At 38.2% G+C, this 18,903-nt stretch overlaps 1 protein-coding gene across 1 annotated transcript in view; it reads left to right on the forward strand.

Moving 5' to 3' along the window:
- Positions 1-18,903, forward strand: part of LOC150079130 (adhesion G protein-coupled receptor D1-like) — a 255,790-nt gene that overhangs the window by 64,614 nt on the left and 172,273 nt on the right. The window contains exons 6-7 of the mRNA XM_090382962.1: positions 1,913-1,977; positions 3,559-3,652. Of these exons, the coding sequence (XP_090239088.1) occupies positions 1,913-1,977; positions 3,559-3,652 (159 nt within the window). The remainder of the gene's footprint in view (positions 1-1,912; positions 1,978-3,558; positions 3,653-18,903) is intronic.

Below are 18,903 nucleotides of genomic sequence, written 5' to 3' on the forward strand. Positions count from 1 at the left end.
GCTTATGCTGCACCAGGCAAAAAAAAAAATTCTGAATTACCCTGAGAGAGAGAGAGAGAGAGAGAGAGAGAGAGAGAGAGAGAGAAGGGCATCACCAAGAAAGAGAAGAATGATGATATCCAGCTCAGGACCCTGGGTGTGCCAAGCCCATACTCACCAGATGTTGAGCCCCTGGGAGTGAGAATCAATTTAAATACAAGGTGTGGCTATTAAATAACGAGACTGGGCATGCAGCAACTACACACCAAGTGCCACCTGTAAAACAAAGACAGAGCAGTTGACCTTGAACCTTTTCATAGTCAGTTCCAAAATGCTGTGCAGTGAAACAGGGTTTCATTAACTTGAGTTTTTGCAGTTTTCCTGAAAAAATGACAAAAAAAAAAAATCGAACAACGAATCAACCTAAAATTTTTAACAAAATTAAAGAAAACAGCAAGTGAAAGTTATGCATTGCTACGTAAAGTTTATGGTGAAGATACTATGTCAAGAACTCAGATGTTTGCATAGCATAAAAGATTTTTAGTCTGAAGGGAATGTGAAAAACTATGAACAAACAGGACGTCTGGTATCCATGAAAACTGATGAAAATGTGGACCAGGTAAGGACATTAATTAGAAGTGATCTTCGTTTAAGCATTAGAATGGTTGCATCAGAATTAAGCATGGACAAAGAAACAGTTGAAAATTTAGACGTGAGAAATGTGTGTCAAGATAGTGCCAAACTTTTTGAATGAAGATCAAAGAATGAGAAGGCTCAGTTTGTGAAGATGTTTGGAAAAAACTGAAGATCCAGACTTTATGACTACTGTAATTACTTGTGAGAAAATTTGGATGTTCCAGCATGACCCAGAAACTAGTCAATGCAATGGAAGACAAAACAATCCCCCTGACCAAAGAAAGCAAGGATATCAAAATCAAAAATGAAAACCATGCTTCTTGTTTTCTTCGATATTAAAGGAATTATTATGGCTGAATACGTCCCACCAAATCAAGCTGTTAATCAAACTACAGAGAAGTTGTGACAAAGCTGCCCAAAAGAATTCCAAGGAAGAGACCTGAATTGTGGAAGGATGGTTGGATCCTCGAAGACAATGCTCTAGTGCACAAATGTGTCTCTGCTTGCCAGTTTCTGGCCAAAAAAAAAATCCCTGTGTGTGAACATGCACCCTACTCGCCAGCCCTACCACTTGTGTTTTTTTCCCCTTCCATAAACTGAAAAGCATACTTAAGAGAACCTATTTTTAGTCCATTGGTGACATTCAGGAACAAAGCGACTGAATTGTTAAAAGGGCTTACAGGAGACTTCCAGAAATGTTTCTGTGCTTGGAAAAAACACATGGAACAGTGTGTGTGTGCAAACCCAAGCCAATTATTTTGAAGGGGATAACTTATGAAATATTTCATTATATTTATTTTAATGTAGTATTCTTGTTTTTAATAGCCACTCCTCTTATTCATCTGCAGCACTGTTTCTTCTGGTGATCCATTTTCCTCAGTTTGAAAAAGCTACATTCATTAAAAAGTTTTTCCTCATTTCTTTTGTGGTTACTGTTGTATTTTTATAAGCGATATTCAATAAATTCTAATTAGAATTTAATATATGGAAATTTTAAAAGCAAAATTCAGGTTGTGTTTTATAATAAAATTCATGGCTGTTGATCTCAAGAAATACTTGGTCTTCAATACACATATATGAGAAGCACACGGTATGCATGGCATTTACTTGTATCATTTGAACATCATGGTATGACTTAAAATCAATCGAAAAATACTGGTGAAGCCTTTGATCTTTATTGCTAATTAAAATTATGGTTTGTCTGTTTCTGATTGTGTACTTAATAATAGAATACTTTCTCTTTTATGTAAACAAAAAAAAATAAATAAATAAAACAACATCATGCTTTCATTTTCAGCTTGCGATCCTGAAATCCACATGTACAGGTGCGAGACAAACCTAGACAAGTTGGCAAAGCTGGTGGTAAGGCCTTTTTTAAAATTATACTAAATAGTTAAAATTAAGTTGTTTTTTCCAACCCTATTAAGCTTGAAAAGGACATTACATGAGAATAATACTAAGCAACAATACTATCTAATAAAATAAATCTTTATACCCATCAATTAATCACAAACAATCCCAATAACTGAATAAAATGTTTCAGATTTTTATATTGAATCTGGCTTCTGGTGCCAGGATTTTGAGTTCAGAAGATTGACTTCTCATAAGAGAACCCAACTATACTCTACTGAGGGCACACTAACTACAGAAAATAGTGAAATTAATACATGGAATTTTAACTCCTACTGATCTGCCGTCTGCACAGAAAGTTGAAGACTGTCTCTTAACTGCACATTAGTGCAGGTCTTCCACTACTTTTTAGTAGTTATTTTAAAAAAAAAAAGAAAAGAGAAAAAAAAAGAAAGTAGTTATAGGACTTTTTAACCAGTGCAAGGTCTGCAAAACATTTATTATTATTAGCATATGGTGTAAGGAAGCCTGAGGCTTATGCTGCACCAGCTAAAAAAAAAAAAAAAAATTCTGAATTACCCTGAGAGAGAGAGAGAGAGAGAAGAAGAGAAATCAAAAGGGAATCACCAAGAAAGGGAAGAATGATTTATATCCAGCTCAGGACCCTGGGTGTGCCAAGCCCATACTCACCAGATGTGAGTATGGGCTTGGGTATGTATTTAGTAGGCAACTCAAAACCGAAGAGGGTGCCTCCATAGCCAGGTGGGAAGGAGTAGTAGTGCGTATCACATGCTTCTTGATTAGACTGGGGTTCGAGCCCGTCACGACCAAATACGGAAGATGCGGAAAGGTCAGGGAATGACCACCGCATATCCCGGAGCAATATGGCCTTAGTTGCTAATGCTCCTAAAAACCAAAACAAAAACAACAAAACCGAAGAGTACAGATGTACTCTTCGGTTTTGAGTTGCCTACTAAATACAGCATTATTCTTGTATATTCTCTCTATATATCTAATGAACTCCTCTAGTGCTGCATGGCCATCCCGGAGTATAAATAGAATTTATTTTTTTGTTTAAGAACTGATTGGGGTGGTCTCCATCTTGTTGTTTATAGTTGAGCGTGGAAAGATGTATTTTACTCCATTTTTGAAAAAACAGGTCACACCATGGATTCCGGGTATCTCAAGATGGTTAAGAATGTGCTTGTGAATGGGCTACTTTATTCGTGTTCAGATTATGCATTTTAATAATTTTCGTATTCAATGCCATGGGCTTTGTTTGCAGGCTACAGTTTGCAATAGATGTCTTCCCACCTGAGAACAGAGGATTTTATTTTACAAGAATAATTTTCTGCAAGTCGCTGTTTTCTAAACGTTAACCAGTTGCTCACTTGTTTCTATGCAAAGGCTTTTTACATGAGATGTCCGAAAAGCCCTGGTTGCTATAAGCAGGGCCTTCTGCCAGACCAAATTTCGTTGACTTGTGTTAATTATTTTGAAAACTGTGCTATTCTCATCGATACTATAATTTAATTTTTAATAAATATATATTTATTTATAATGTAAATAAATAATATTTCTTTTTTATTGCAGGAAAAAAAAGATTTTGACGATAAAGCTACAATATCATCTTTGGAATACATTAACAAAGTACTGGCAAATATTCCAATGCCAGACGATTCTTCAGGTGAGTAATATTGAGATATGGAATGAAAGCCTTTGAAAGGCTTATAAAATAGGGGATTTAACAAATTATAATGATCTACAAACATTAATAATTATCTGACTTCGCTAATATCAGAATCACAAGCTTTAATGTATTCATCATATTTTGATAGTTATAATTTAAGAACAATCAAATGCTTAATCTCTCATGAATTCATATTTAATCAATGCATTAGTAGAGGCATACGATGCAAGAAAGCAAGCTTATATAGCATCAGCAAAAAAAAAAACGCTCCAATTTCACCCCTCCATTCGTTCCAAATACTTGTCCAGCTCAGCCTTCAATTTTTATCCTACAACTGTCTTTCCTCAATTTGAATTTGTCCTCTCAGGTGATTCCTACTGATCAAAAATACTGATCAGTAGGAATCACCTGAGCAAGAGGAAGAATCCCTTCAGCATTGAGCATGCTGAAACCATTCAAGGCTTTATACACCTCAATCAGATCACTTCACAGGTGCCTAGTCTCCAAACACTGTAATCTTCAAAAACCTAAGCCTTTCTTCGTAAGAGCTACCTTTGTTCCATTCACTAATCTTGTTGAAATGTTGAAAGGTCAATACCTCTGCACAGTATTCGAGGTGTGGCCTGACCATTGCCTTATACAAGGGGATAATCACCTCCTTATCCCTGCTAGAAAAATTCCTGTATATCACTGACAAGACACCGTGAGCTACTCTTGCAGACCATCTGCACTGCTCAGAAAACTTCATATCTGCCTGCACAATTACCCCCAGATTCTTTTCATTCTCTACAACTATCAGTGTAGTACCACAGAGTTGAAACGTTACTCTGGGGTTACTGCATTCCATATGTAGTACTTTACATTTGTCAATGTTAAACTTCATTTTCCACCTCTCAGCCCATCTGCTCAACTTTTCTAGATCCTGTTGCGGCAGCGTACTGTCATTAGTGTCATTAACAACCCTGCAAACTTGGACATTAAGCCTAATATACCATCATCAATTTCATTTATAAATACAGAAAACAACAATGGACCCAACACTGAACCCTGAGGAACTCCACTAATAACATTAATCCATGATGAGCAGTGTCCATTGATTACCACTCTCTGTCTTCTCCCACTCAACCATACCTTTATCCATAGCAGCAGTTTGCCTTCAATGCCGCACTGCTCCAATATGTGCAGCAGCCTTCCGTCTGCAACAGTATCAAATTTCTAAGATCCAAATATATGATGTCAAAGTTATTCACTGCATCCAGTTTCTTTGTGACCACATCATAGTATCCAGTAAAAATTGAACAAACAAGACTTCCCCTTAACAAAACCATGCTGTGTCCAAGCTATAACTGAAGTCTTGTCTAGATGATCCTGTAGTGCTTCTTTAACCAGTGCCTCCATTAATTTTCCTGGAACAGAAGTTAAATGAACAGGTCTATAATTACTTGTGTTGCCGTTTGATCCTCCTTTGTGAATTGGGGTCACATTTGCACACCACCAGTTGATGGGTACCTTCTCTGAGTCCAAGAAAGCTCTCATAATTATGGCTAAGAGTTTGCATACTTCCTTTGCTGCCTCCTTTAATATAACTGGATAGATCCCATCCACCCCAGGTGCCTTTCTTATGTTTATCTTCAACAATTCTGCTCCACTTTCCTCTGAGTTATTACATCACCTAGCCCACTGCCAGGGTTTAGTTCACCTCTTGCATTCTCCACCGTCAATAACTCCTCATGTGTGAATGTAGATGCAAAATACTCATTTAGTTTGTTAGCCACCTCATTAACAGTTGAACCATCGATATCCAGTGGACCACTCTGATTCATCCCTTTCTTTCTAGAGTTTACATAGGTAATGAACTCTTTTCTGTTTTTCTTTGCATCCTTTGCCAAGGATTTCTCATAATCTGCCTTTGCCTGCCTAATCTCCTTTGTGACTTGGTTACAGACCAGCTTATATCTATCATAGGCTTCCATGTCACCCATTAATTTATATGTATCCCATGCATTTTTCTTCTCTGCCATATGTCTCATTAGTTCATCTGACATCCATTTAGGCCTAAACCTTGAACAATATTTCTTAATTGGTATGTAAAGCCTAGTAGAATTAAGATTAATTCTTTGAATGCTTCCCATTTTGAATTTGCTGTTGGTAACATCATCAGTTGGTCTCACCATATAGAATTTAAATACCGTCTCAGACCTCCGTAGTCGCCTTTACAAAAGCAAAAACCCTTCCCTTTACCATTGATGGTAGTTACCTCTTTGAGTAAATCCCACTTCAGCACAGTGTGATCACTGCCACCTAGTGGTTCCTTTATCTGCAGATCCTTAATGCATGAAAAATAACTACTGATTATCAGATCAAAAGTATTACTCCCTCTAGTTGCCTCCCGAACATGCTGATGTAGAAAACAGTCATCCAATAAATCCACAAAAGCCTTCCTATTGTGTGAGTGACCAACTTACAAATTCCACTCAATATCCAGGAAATTAAAATCCCCCATTTAAGACTCTCTGATTTACTAGCCTACTATATTTCCTTGTACAGTTTTTTATTATACTCATCAGAGTCATTAGGGATTTAACACACTCCTACTCTCAATTTTGATTTCCCAGTGCTTATGTCACACCAAACTGGCTCGACACTGCACTGTCCAGCGATGTTGACTGACTGTACTTCCTTGGATTTTATGTGTTTCTTAACTAATAGCATAACCCTTACTCCCATCCATCCTTCCTGTACATACTCTACTCCTCAAATTCCAGTTCTGCATTCCTTATATCTGTGTGACACCCGTCTCTGACATCCCAACAATATTTGTCTTTGATGGTTTGACTAACACCTCAAATTCATCAAATTTATTTACCAAACTCCTAGCATTGGTGTACACACAAGTATACATGCACCTGTTCCTATTCTTAGCTACCCTAACACAACCCATGTGTTTACTTGTATTGCAATGACTCTCAGGAGTCTTCGAAATCCCCTGCATCTTGTTTTCCAGGCTGCTGCTCTTTCCAATAGAAGCATTTCCAGAATCACTTTCACCTCTGCCAGCAGCTACTGTTAATCTATTAGTCTGTGTATCACCCCCAATCTAGCAGTTTTCTGACCCACCTAATACTGCTGCGATATCATCAGCAAATATCCTTGCACCCTTTCTATTTAAGTGCATTCCATCCCTGTAGAAGCAGTCTCTCCTGTTAACAAGGAAAGACCAGGTTGAGAAAAATTCTACCCCTTGATTCTTGCACAATCTCTCCAGGGCCGAATTGATCGACAAGGCTCTCATCATATACTCCCTCATATCGTGTCTGGGCAGAATTGCAGACACTTTCAAATTCAACCCTAATTTACAGCTTTTTTTCAACAGTGGTCTGTACTTGTTAAGTAATTCCACCAGTCTCCTACTCTTAATATCATTAGTGCCAACATGTATAACAATATCACCTTTTGTGCCCTTAAAAGATGATATATGCTCTACAACGTCATCAACCTTTGCCTCTGGCAGACATACCCTGGTCCTGTTCCACCTATCCTTTTTACACAATATGTTTCCTGTTTCCTTGATGGTTTCTTGGCGCAGTATAACCTTAGTTGTTTTTGCGCCATTAAAACCGAAATCAAATCAAATCAAATGTTTCCTTGACAATAGAGTCACCGACTACTACTAGTTCCTGTGGGACCAGCGCATTCTACTTTGGGGATTGCAGCTGTGTTGTGTGATGTTCACGTGCAATCTCAGGAATTGATGTGGGCAGCTGTGAGCCGAATGGGTCCCTCAATTTAGATCCTTTGCGGGCATCCACCCTGTCTCTTATTATGTTACCATATTCTATATAGATTAATGGAAAATGTTATTCTTCTTTTTAAGCCTTTGGGAATTCTTAGCAGACATCGAGGAAGTACAGGGTATGATGTTATTTTGAAATTAACTTAGCTGATTATTTGTTGTTTGATTTTTATTGTTATTATATTCAAGAATTATCCATTTTTGATTTTCACTAAGCGCCCCCTTCCGTTTTTAGAAGTTCACGATAGGAAAGGATTTACTCTAATTGTCTTATTTCTGATCTTGCTTTTTTCTGTTGATTTAGTTTTTGCGCCTTCTATTTTTTTATTTAAAAGTTCAGTGAGTTTTGTGTATATGTGAGTTCTCTTTATGCAAATTTGAACTTACAAGACCCTATATTTAGATATCCTTTTATTTGCACTTCAAACTCAAAAATTAAATGACCCAGTATTTAGATATTTTCATTTTATTTGTGCATCTAACTCGAAGTCACGTTGAGTGAAAGAAAGCTGAGTGTAGGGCCTATCTTGGTTGGTTGGTTGGTGGAACAGACTTCCATCCTTTGTCGTGGAAGTTGATAGCCTAAATAAGTTTAAGGCTCAGCTGGACAGGTATTTTGAACGAACAGAGGGGTGAAGTGGAAGTGGGTTTTTTTTTTTTTTTTTTTTTGGCTGATGCTGCATAAGCTTGCTTTCTTGCATCAAATGCCTCTGCTAATGCTAATCTTAGGCAAACTAGGCGTGTGTCTAGGACATGTACTTGGAGGTGGCTTGTAAGTGGCAATGGACGCAGCCAAAATCAGCAATATCCTGTAGTGTAACAATGAGAACGAGTGCTCGTGTTCCTTACAAAATTTGCTAATAAAATATACTTTCAAATTGTAATGTAGCTTCCAGTCAAAATGCAAGTGCTGCCAATATGTTCAGATTTTTATATTCTGAACTAGAATATATTTTTATATTCTATTTTCTCTCTCTCTCTCTCTCTCAGGGGCTCATATCTGATGAGTATGGGCTTGGCACATCCAGGGTCCTGAGCTGGATATCATTATTCTTTTCTTTCTTGGTAATTTCCTTCTCTCTCAGGGTAACTCAGAATTTTTTTTTTTTTTTTTTGCCTGGTGCGGCAAAAGCCTCAGGCTTCCTTGCACCATATGGCTGATAATGACAATGATGAACCATAATCAATCACATGATATTCACATAGGGTACTGTATTGCCTGCTTTCAGAATCTTGATGTTGTTAGTTGTTCTGAATAGACATAAAACAAACATTAGTATGATATTGCAAGTTTAATGAACTAATGATGGCATGCAGCAAGTGATAATTCTACAGGCAGTGCAGAAAACTGTTCCAGAAAGTCCATAACATTGAATCAAAAACTGGATGTGAAAAATCACTACAAAAGTAGGCAGTCAACTACCACAATAAAGAATGCATTGAATATAAGTGAAAGCATTTTACACACCATTAGGGGCAATAAGGAAACAATCCAGAAAAGCATTAAATCACAGGCGTTGCGTGCTGCCACTTCCACCTACATATAAAGTATATAATGGAAAAGATGGAAATTTTGCTGGAAACATGGCATCACCAGAACAGACAGACATACCAATCAGCTTAGGCTGGCATCACCAGAACAGACAGACATACCAATCAGCTCAGACTGGTGTCAGCAAAGGCCAAAAGATTCTGATAATTTAAGAATAGAAGAAGAAGAAGATGAAATAAAATAATTTACTACAAGTTGAATGTTTTGGCAAGTTCAGTGTTCAATATGTCTATAAGAATATGAAGCTTCAAGAGAAGCTGCATCTACAGACAAAAAAGTTGTAGATAAATATCAAGAAGAACTAAAACCAAATTGAAGAAGGCAGTTACACAGCCAAACAAATCTTCAACCTGGATGAAACCAGTCTTTTCTGGAACCAGAAAAGCCTCTAAAGTGTGCCTGACTGATTTTTGCTGGTAATGCTTAGGGTGATTGCAAATTGAAGCCTTTGCTAATTTACCACAGCGAAAATCCATGGGTGTCAAAAAGGTATAACAAAAGTTCCTTGCTAGTCTAATGATATGTCAGTAAAAAAGGGTGGATGAGAGGTGGTATCTTCAGCAATTACTTTAGTGAAGAGTTGCATCCAGAATTGAAGTCCTACTGAATGCAGAAAGAAATTGCTCATTCAAAATTCTCATTATCCTGAATAATGCTCCAAGTCATCTGCAGACCACTGCAATGAGTGACAACATGAAAGTTGTTTTTCTGCAGATGACTTGGAGCATTATTCAGGTTGTATTATGTGTGCTCTACAATGAACAAAATTGTCAACCAGATGAACAATTTGAACATTTCTGCGAGAGAATTTTGGAAGGCATTCACTGTAAAAGACACCTTTTATTGATCAAGACTGCATGAATCACAATTCCACAGCAGTGCACAAATGCCATGTGGAAGAAACTCTTCAATTTTGCCAAAACTCTAAAGGATCTTTAGAGTATTATCTTTAATAGCAGCACTAATGGATGACACCATTAGTATATTAAAGATAGCACCAGAATGGCTTCAAGTTGTTGTTGTTATTGTAGAGTTTTAGGAGCATCAGTGACTAAGGCCATATTGCTCTGTGTATATACTGTAAATTATGTGTTCTGTGGTCAATTTTCTGTTTGCTGGACAAAAATAAACCATGCTGCACTCACCTGACACCTACTAACTCAGCCACATAAAAAAGGCCCATGAAAATTCCTCATGTCATTGACGTCCATGAAAATTCCTCATGTCATTGACGTCCATGAAAATTCCTCACATCCTTCCCACACCCAGTGTGGAAAGGACAGCGATTCTACTAACTGGGCTACCCATGAGGGCAATGGCCTCAAGAGCTGGCTTGAATGAAGTCCATGAAAATTTGCTTAAATCTCAGACAGTTTGCTTAACTCTCTTAAATCTTTGCTTAAAATTGAGCATTGAAGAGATAGATGTTGGAGGTGGAGAAGATAGCCACAAAAACAGAAAGAAGCAGCATTAGCTTCCACCAGCCAGCAACGATCACCAACTTACAGCAAAATGCCTAAAGGAGGCCTGCCTGCATCTTAAATCCTGCCTTATGATATCTGAAGATGATGTTAACACTGACAGGAATTCAATGATTAGGAGAAAAATGTTGGAATGTGCTGCTCCCTATTAAGAAATCCTACAGGAGAAGAGAAAGTCACAAACTCAACGAACTCTTGGACACCTTCAGGAACCCATTCGCTTCAGTAGCTCCTGCTTCGCCATGCCCACCCTTCATTGGATTAGAAGCTAACCTGCCCCAAACACAGTGAATCACCAGCCTCCAAACATACATCGATTTGTAATATAATCAAATGATGCTGATGAGATGGGATTTTTCCTCTTGCTCAGAATAATCACCCGAGAGGGCATAAATTCAAATTGAGGAAAGACAGTTGTAGGATAGATCTGCGGAAGTTTGCCTTTAGCCAGCGGGTGGTTGATTGCTATAACAGACTTCCATATGTCATTGTAGAAGTTGATAGATTTAGGGCAGAACTAGACAAACATTTGGAGCGAGTGGATGGGTTTTTTTTTTTGGCTGATGTTATATAAGCTGGCTTTCTTGCATAATATGCCTTTATTAATGCTAATGCTGAATAGAAGTTTTTCTATAATTAATATTAATTATATATGTTTGTTATTATTTATTTTTTTATTGATTTCGGCAGTGCTAGAATGCATCCTCTAAGAAAATCTTGTTCAATTTATGTGAGGGGGGTCTCGGGAACACATCCATCACATAAACAGAGAACTCTCTGTATTTAATTTTATATTAGCATTAACATTAGCTGAGGCATATGATGCAAGAAAGCAAGCTTATACAGCATCAGCCAAAGGAAAAAAAAAAAAAACAACCTTCCCATTTTGCCCATCCAGTCACTCCAAATGTTTGTCTATTTCAGCCTTAAATTTATTTAAGCTATCAAATTCCACAACACCAGATGGAAGTCTGTTCCTGCAATCAACTACCCGCTGGCTAAAGGCAAACTGCTGCACATCTATTCTATAACTGTCTTTCCTCAGTTTGAATCTATACCCCCTCAGGTTCTTAATCTGAGCAATTGCCTGTCAGCATTGAGCCTGCTCAAACCATCCAAGGTCTTATACACCTTGATCAGATCAACTCGCAGGTGCCTAGTCTCCAGTTGCTGAAACTTGCAGGACTTAAGCCTTTCTTCATAAGTGCACCACTTTGTTCCTCTCACCAATCTTGTTGCCTTTCTCTGTACTTGTTCTAGCAACGCTGTATCCTTCCTAAAATGAGGCCTCCAGATCTGTATGCAGTACTCAAGGTGTGGCCTGACAATTGCCTTATACAAAGGGATAATTACCTCCTTGTCTCTGCTAGCAAAATTCCTATATATCATTGACATAACTCCATGACCTGCTCTAGCAGCCCATCTGCACAGCTCAGAGAACTTCATATCAGATTGCACAATTACCCCTAGGTCCTTTTCATTTTCCACTACCCTGAGTGTAGTACCACCCAGTTGATACATTACTCTGGAGTTACTGCTACCCATATGCAGTACATTTACATTTGTCAATGTTATACTTGAGTTGTCACCTCTCAACCCATCTGCCCAATTTTTCTAGATCCTGTTGCAGTAGCGTACTATCATTACTGTCATTAACAATCCTGCCAACTTTTGTGTCATCTGCAAACTTGGACATTAAGCCTGATATATACCTTCATCGATATCATTGATAAATACACAAAACAACAATGGGCCCAGCACTGAACCCTGGGGGGGGGGGTACTCCACTAATAACATTAGTCCATGTAGTGCAATGTCCATTTATTACCACTCTCTGCCATCTCCCACTCAACCATCCCTTTATCCATTGGAGCAACTTGCCCTTAATGCCTCTCCAATTTGTACAGCAGTCTACATGTGCAACAGTATCAAAAGCTTTCCTGAAATCCAAATATGTGATATCAAAATTATTTTTTGCATCCAGTTCCTTTGTGACCACATCGTATTATCCAATCAAATTGGTCAGACTAGACTTCCCCTTAACAAACCCATTCTGTGTCTGAACTATTACTGCAGCCTTGTCTAGATGAATCTGTATCACCTCTTTAACCAGTGACTCCATTATTTTCCCTGGAACAGAAGTTAAACTAACAGGTCTATAATTATTTGTGTCACCGTTTGAACCCCCCTTTGTGAATTGGGGATACATTTGCACATCTGCAGTTCATGGGGACCTCCCTGAATCTAAGAATGCTCTCATAATTGTTGCTAAGGGTTTGCTAACTTCCCTCGCTGCCTTCTTCAATATAACTGGATAGATTCCTTCCACCCCAGGTGCCTTTTTTATGTTTAACTTCAACAATTTCTCCTCCACTTTACTCTCAGTTATTACAAAATCACTTTAGCTTCCTGTTAGAGTTTGATAAACTTCTGGCATTCCTCTCCTTGAATAACTCCTCATGTGTGAATGTACTAGATGCAAAATACTAATTGTTTATCAGCTACTTGAGCAGGATCATCAATAGTCGAACCATCTATGTTAAGTGGACCAAACTGAATCATCCCCTTCCTTCTAGAATTTATATAAGTAAAGAACTCTTTGCTTTTTTTCTTTGCATCCTTTGTCAAAGATTTCTCATAATCTGCCTTTGCCTGCCTGACCTGTTTTGTGACTTGATTACAGACTAACTTATATCTGCCATAGGCTTCTGTGTCACCTGATAATTTATATTCATTCCGTGCATTTTTATTCTCTGCGAGCCTCATTAAGTAATCTGGCATCCATTTAGGCCTGAACCTTGAACAGTATTTCTTAGTTGATATGAAAAGCCTAGTGCACTCCAAGATTAAGTCTCTGAAGGCTTCCCATTTAGAATTCACCATTGGTAACATCATCAGTTGATCCAACTGTATAGAATTTAAAAATTCTGTGAGTCCACTTTAGTCACCTTTATGAAAGCAAAAACCCTTCTCTTTATCCCTTGATGGTAGTTACATCTTTAAGTAAATCCTCCATCAGTACACTGTGATCACTGTCACCTAGTGGTTCCTTTATCTGCAAATTCTTAATGTATGAATAATCACTGCTGATATGTCGGCCATTGTTCTAGAGCTACTTCTTTGAGGAAATACATGTATAATCCAAAATATATTCAGTCTGATTTAACTGTGTTGCTCTTTGAACTGTTTTCATGATTGTTGCCATCCACCCAACACTAAGATGTGTTTCTTTGGTTGTCTCATTGGTTTGCATTAATTGCATGTTTATCCATGGTTTAAATTTGCATATTATCTTCCTGCTCCGACACCCTACCTTATTTAAATCAAAACGTTGTTGTGATTTCTAAATAAATTTTCTTCGCCTGATACGTTTGCCCTATATCAAGAAGCTCATTGGTCTTTTGGTCAGCCAAGAAACTTGTGTTTCATATGTTAATTTAAGAGCTAAACCTGGTAAGAGGATTTTGACCCTTGGTCTGCTTTTTATTTATGATTCTGAAATATTAGCATTAGCATTAGCATTAGTAGAGGCATTTGATGCAAGAAAGCAAGCTTATGCAGCATCAGCCAAAAAAAAAAAAAAAAAAAAAGTAACATAAATAAATAAAAATAACCACTTCCACTTCACCCCTCTGTTCGTTCGAAATACCTGTCCAGCTGAGCCTTAAACTTATTTAGGCTATCAACTTCCACGACAAGGGATGGAAGTCTGTTCCACCCACCAACCACCCGCTGGCTAACTGTAACCATAATTGCTTAAATTTAACCACAGTCACTGAATTTTAACCATAATTTTACTTTGTTCTTCCTCTCCTTAATTGTTTGGTTGAAACAAACTAATGAAGTCTGCCACGAGTTCCAATTCAATTCCATCTTTTTGTATAAAGATCCAATCATTTGTTTTGTTACAGATTTTTGCTGCTCTATTTAATAGTTATAAGTTTGTGATGTATTCCTATTCCTTGGTACACTTTATAAGGTTACTTCAAACTAGAAGATGCCTAAACCATCGTCCATGTCAGTGAAACAAGAGCCATAAGGGCACAACAATAAAATCTTAGGGTAAAACTGTAGACTAGGCTTTACAAAGGTTACCTTCAGGCAGCATGTTGTGGAACATTGAAATAAGTTGCCGCCTGGAAGGGTGGCAGAGGCAAAGAGTTCAGAGAAATTCAAGAAATAATGGGATAGGCACTTTATTTAATGTTGAGAACAGAAGCGGTTTTTTTTTTTTTTTTTCAGAAGCAGAATGCTTTCTTTGTTGCATTATTATACCATTTTAATACTAACCATCTTCCAGTGCAATGGTATTAAATTTACCCTGAAAAGTGGGTTGTAATTGTTTTTTTTTTTTAGTCATGAAGTTCAAAATGGATAAGTTTTATACCATTTCTCTGGAAGATGAAACAAAATGTGCAGCTTGCACAAATCATTTCTCTGTATCCCAATTTTTTTTTTTTTTTTTTTGTGAAAGGCTTAAGAAAAAGAGGGATCTCCCACACTACTTACTGATCACCTCAAACACAGAAATAATCCATCCTAATCATGTGGCTGAAGCCCTCCACAGCAGTAAAATCTGTTCACTGATTTCAAATATTTTGAAAATCAAGATAAACACTGAAATTATCAGTGGTGTCGCAAAAAAATTGCTTACTCTATTATAAATTTCTATTTTTCATGCATTATATATTCAGAAATAATCCATTGAATGGTTCTTTGCAATTACATATGTAAAATTGTACCAGTACTTTGACTGGCACAAACCTGTGAAATAGCCTTTCGAAAAATTGTACTGGAGGGAGTCAATGATAAAGTAAAATATATATTCAAAAGAAAAAGTTAATATGATAGGTGGAACAGGACCAGGATATGTCTGCCAGGGGTAAGGGTTGATGATGTTGTAGAGCGGATATCATCTTTTAAGGCCACAAAAGGTGATATTGTTGTACATGTTGGCACTAATGACATTAAGAGTAGGAGACCGGCAGAATAACTTAACAAGTACAGGTTGATGTTGGAAAAAAGCTGAAAATTAGGGTTGAATTTGAAAGTGTCTGCAATTCTGCCCAGACAGGATAGGAGGGAGTATATGATCAGAGCTTTGTCGATCAATTCAGCCCTGGAAAGATTGTGCAAGGCTCAAGGGGTAGAATTTTTTTTTCAGACTGGTCTGTACTTGTTCACAGGAGAGACTGCTTCTACAGGGATGGGATACACTTAAATAGAAAGGGTACAAGATTATTTGCTGATGCTATCGAGGCAGTGTTAGGTGGGTTGGAAAACTGCTAGCTTAGGAGGGATATAAGGACCAATAGATTAACAGTAGCCACTGGCAGAGGTGAAAGTGATTCTTGCACTGCTTCTATTGGAATGAGCAGCAGCCTGGAATACAAGATGCAGGGTATTTCAGAGACTGATGGGAGTCATTGCGGTACAAGTAAACACATGGGTTGTGTTAGGGTAGCTAAGAATAGGAACAGGTTTCATGTATACTTGCATGTACACAGTGGCGTAGCTACGTGTAGGCAGGAAAGGCAATTGCCTCTGGGCCCAGGCCCTTTAGAGGACGGGCGTCTTTGGCTGTCTCCTCTTTTTGCAATTTTCATTAATTAAGTAGAGGCCCGAACATGTTCTTTGCCTCTGGGCCCGAAAAAGGGTAACTAAACTACTACGTGTACACCAATGCTAGGAGCTTAGTAAATGAATTTGAGGTATTGCTCAAAACATCAAAGGCAGATACTATTAGAATATCAGACACGTGGTGTCACAGAGATATAAGGAATGCAAAACTGGAATTTGGAAAGTAAAATTTGTACAGAAAGGATAGATAGGATAGGAAGGGAGGAGGGGGTTATGCTATTAGTTAAGAAACACATAAAATTCAAGGAAGTGAAGCCAGTCGACATCGCTGGACAGTGCAGTGTCGAGTCAGTTTGGTGTGACATAAGCATTGGGAGATCAAAATTTAAAGTAGGAGTGTGTTATACGCCTAATGACTCTGATGAATATAATAAGAAACTGTACAGGGAAATAGAGTGGTACAGTAATTCAGAGAGCCTTATAATGGGGGATTTTAATTTCCCAGATATGGACTGGAATTTGTGGGTTGATCACTCACACACTAGCAAGGCTTTTGTGGATTTATTGGATGATTGTTTTCCACATCAGCATGTACGGGAGGCAACTAGAGGGAATAATACTTTTGATCTGATTATCAGTAGTGATTCTTCATGCATTAAGAATCTGCAGATAAAGGAACCACTAGGTGGCAGTGATCACAACGTGCTGAAGTGGGATTTACTCAAAGAGGTATCTACCATCATGGGTAAAGGGAAGAGTTTTTGCTTTCGTAAAGGCAACTATGGTGGTATGAGACAGTATTTAAATTCTATACAGTGGGACCAACTGATGATGTTACCAACAGCAAATTCAAAATGGGAAGCATTCAAAGAATTTATCTTGGAAGCTACTAGGCTTTACATACCAACTAAGAAATATTGTTAAAGGTTTAGGACTAAATGGATGTCAGATGAACTAATGAGATATATGGCAGAGAAGAAAAATGCATGGGATACATATAAATTAATGGGTGACATGGAAGCCTATTATAGATATAAGCTGGTCTGTAACCAAGTCACAAAGGAGATTAGGCAGGCAAAGGCAGACTACGAAAAATCTTTGGCAAAGGATGCAAAGAAAAACAGAAAATAGTTCTTTACCTATTTAAACTCAAGAAGGAAAGGGATGAATCAGATTGGTCGACTGGATATTGATGGTTCAACAGTTGAGGATCCTGCTCAGGTGGCTAACAATCTAAACGAGTATTTTGCATCTACATTCACGCATGAGGAGTTATTCAGGAAGGAGAATGACGTAGGTAAAGTGAACATTGGCAGTGAGCTAGATGATTTTGTAATAACTGAGAGGAAAGTGGAGGAGAGATTGTTGAGGATAAACATAAAAAAGGCACCTGGGGTGGATGGGATCTATCCAGTTATATTAAAGGAGGCAGCAAAGGAAGTAAGCAAACCCCTAGCCATAATTATGAGAGCTTCGTTGGACTCAGGGGAGGTACCCATACACTGGAGATGTGCAAATGTAACCCCAATTCACAAAGGAGGATCAAAGGCCGACACAAGTAATTATAGACCTGTTAGTTTAACTTCTGTTCCAGGAAAATTAATGGAGGCACTGGTTAAAGAAGCACTGCAGGATCATCTAGACAAGAATTCAGTTATAGCTCAGACGCAGCATGGTTTTGTTAAGGGCAAGTCTTGCCTGACCAATTTGATTGGATACTATGATGTAGTCACAAAAGAACTGGATGCAGAGAATAACTTTGATATTATATATTTGGATCTTAGAAAGGCTTTTGATACTGTTGCACATGAAAGACTGCTGCACAAATTGGAGCAGTGTGGCATTGGAGGCAAATTGCTGCTATGGATAAGGGGATGGTTGAGTGGCAGTGGTAATCAATGGACACTGCTCAACGTGGACTAATGTTATTAGTGGAGTTCATCAGGGTTCAGTGTTGGGTCCGTTGTTGTTGTTTTCGGTGTTTATGAATGATATTGAGGATGGTATATCAAGTTTAATGTCCAAGTTTGCAGATGATACAAAGGTTGGCAGGGTTGTTAAGGACACTACTGACGCTATGCTGCTGCAACAGGATCTGGAAAGATTGAACAGATGGGCTGAGAGGTGGCAAATGAAGTTTAACATTGACAAATGTAAAGTACTACATATGGGAAACAGTAACCCCAGAGCAACGTATCAACTCTGCGGTACTACACTGACAGTGGTGGAGAATGAAAAGGACCTGGGGGTAATTGTGCAGGCAGATATGAAGTTCTCTGAGCAGTGCAGATGAGCTGCAAGAGTAGCTCATGGTGTCTTGTCAATGATATACAGGAATTTTTCTAGCAGGGATAAGGAGGTGATTATTCCCTTGTATAAAGCAATGGTTAGGCCACATCTTGAGTACTGTATACAGGTCTGGAGGCCTCATTTCAAGAAGGATGTAGAGCTGCTGGAACGGGTACAGAGAAGGGCAACAAGATTAGTGAATGGAACAAAGGGTTGCTCTTACGAAGAAAGGCTTAAGTTTTGCAAATTACAGAGTCTGGAGACTAGGCACCGGCGAGGTGATCTGATAGAGGTGTATAAGGCTTTGAATGGTTTGAGCATGCTCAATGCCAATGGGATTCTTCCTCTTGCTCAGAATAATCACCTCAGAGGGCATAAATTCAAATTGAGGAAGCACGGAAGTCGGATAGATGTGCGGAAATTTGCCTTTGGCCAGCGGGTTGGTGGAACCGACTTCCATCACTTGTTGTTGAAGTTGATATCCTAAACAAATTTAAGGCTCAACTGGACAGGTATTTCGAACGAACGGAGGGGTGAGATTGGAGTGGTGTGT

This window comes from Mastigoproctus giganteus, chromosome 10, assembly GCF_048544385.1.
Source record: "Mastigoproctus giganteus isolate SK-2022 chromosome 10, ASM4854438v1, whole genome shotgun sequence".
Classification (NCBI taxonomy): Eukaryota; Metazoa; Arthropoda; class Arachnida; order Uropygi; family Thelyphonidae; genus Mastigoproctus; species Mastigoproctus giganteus.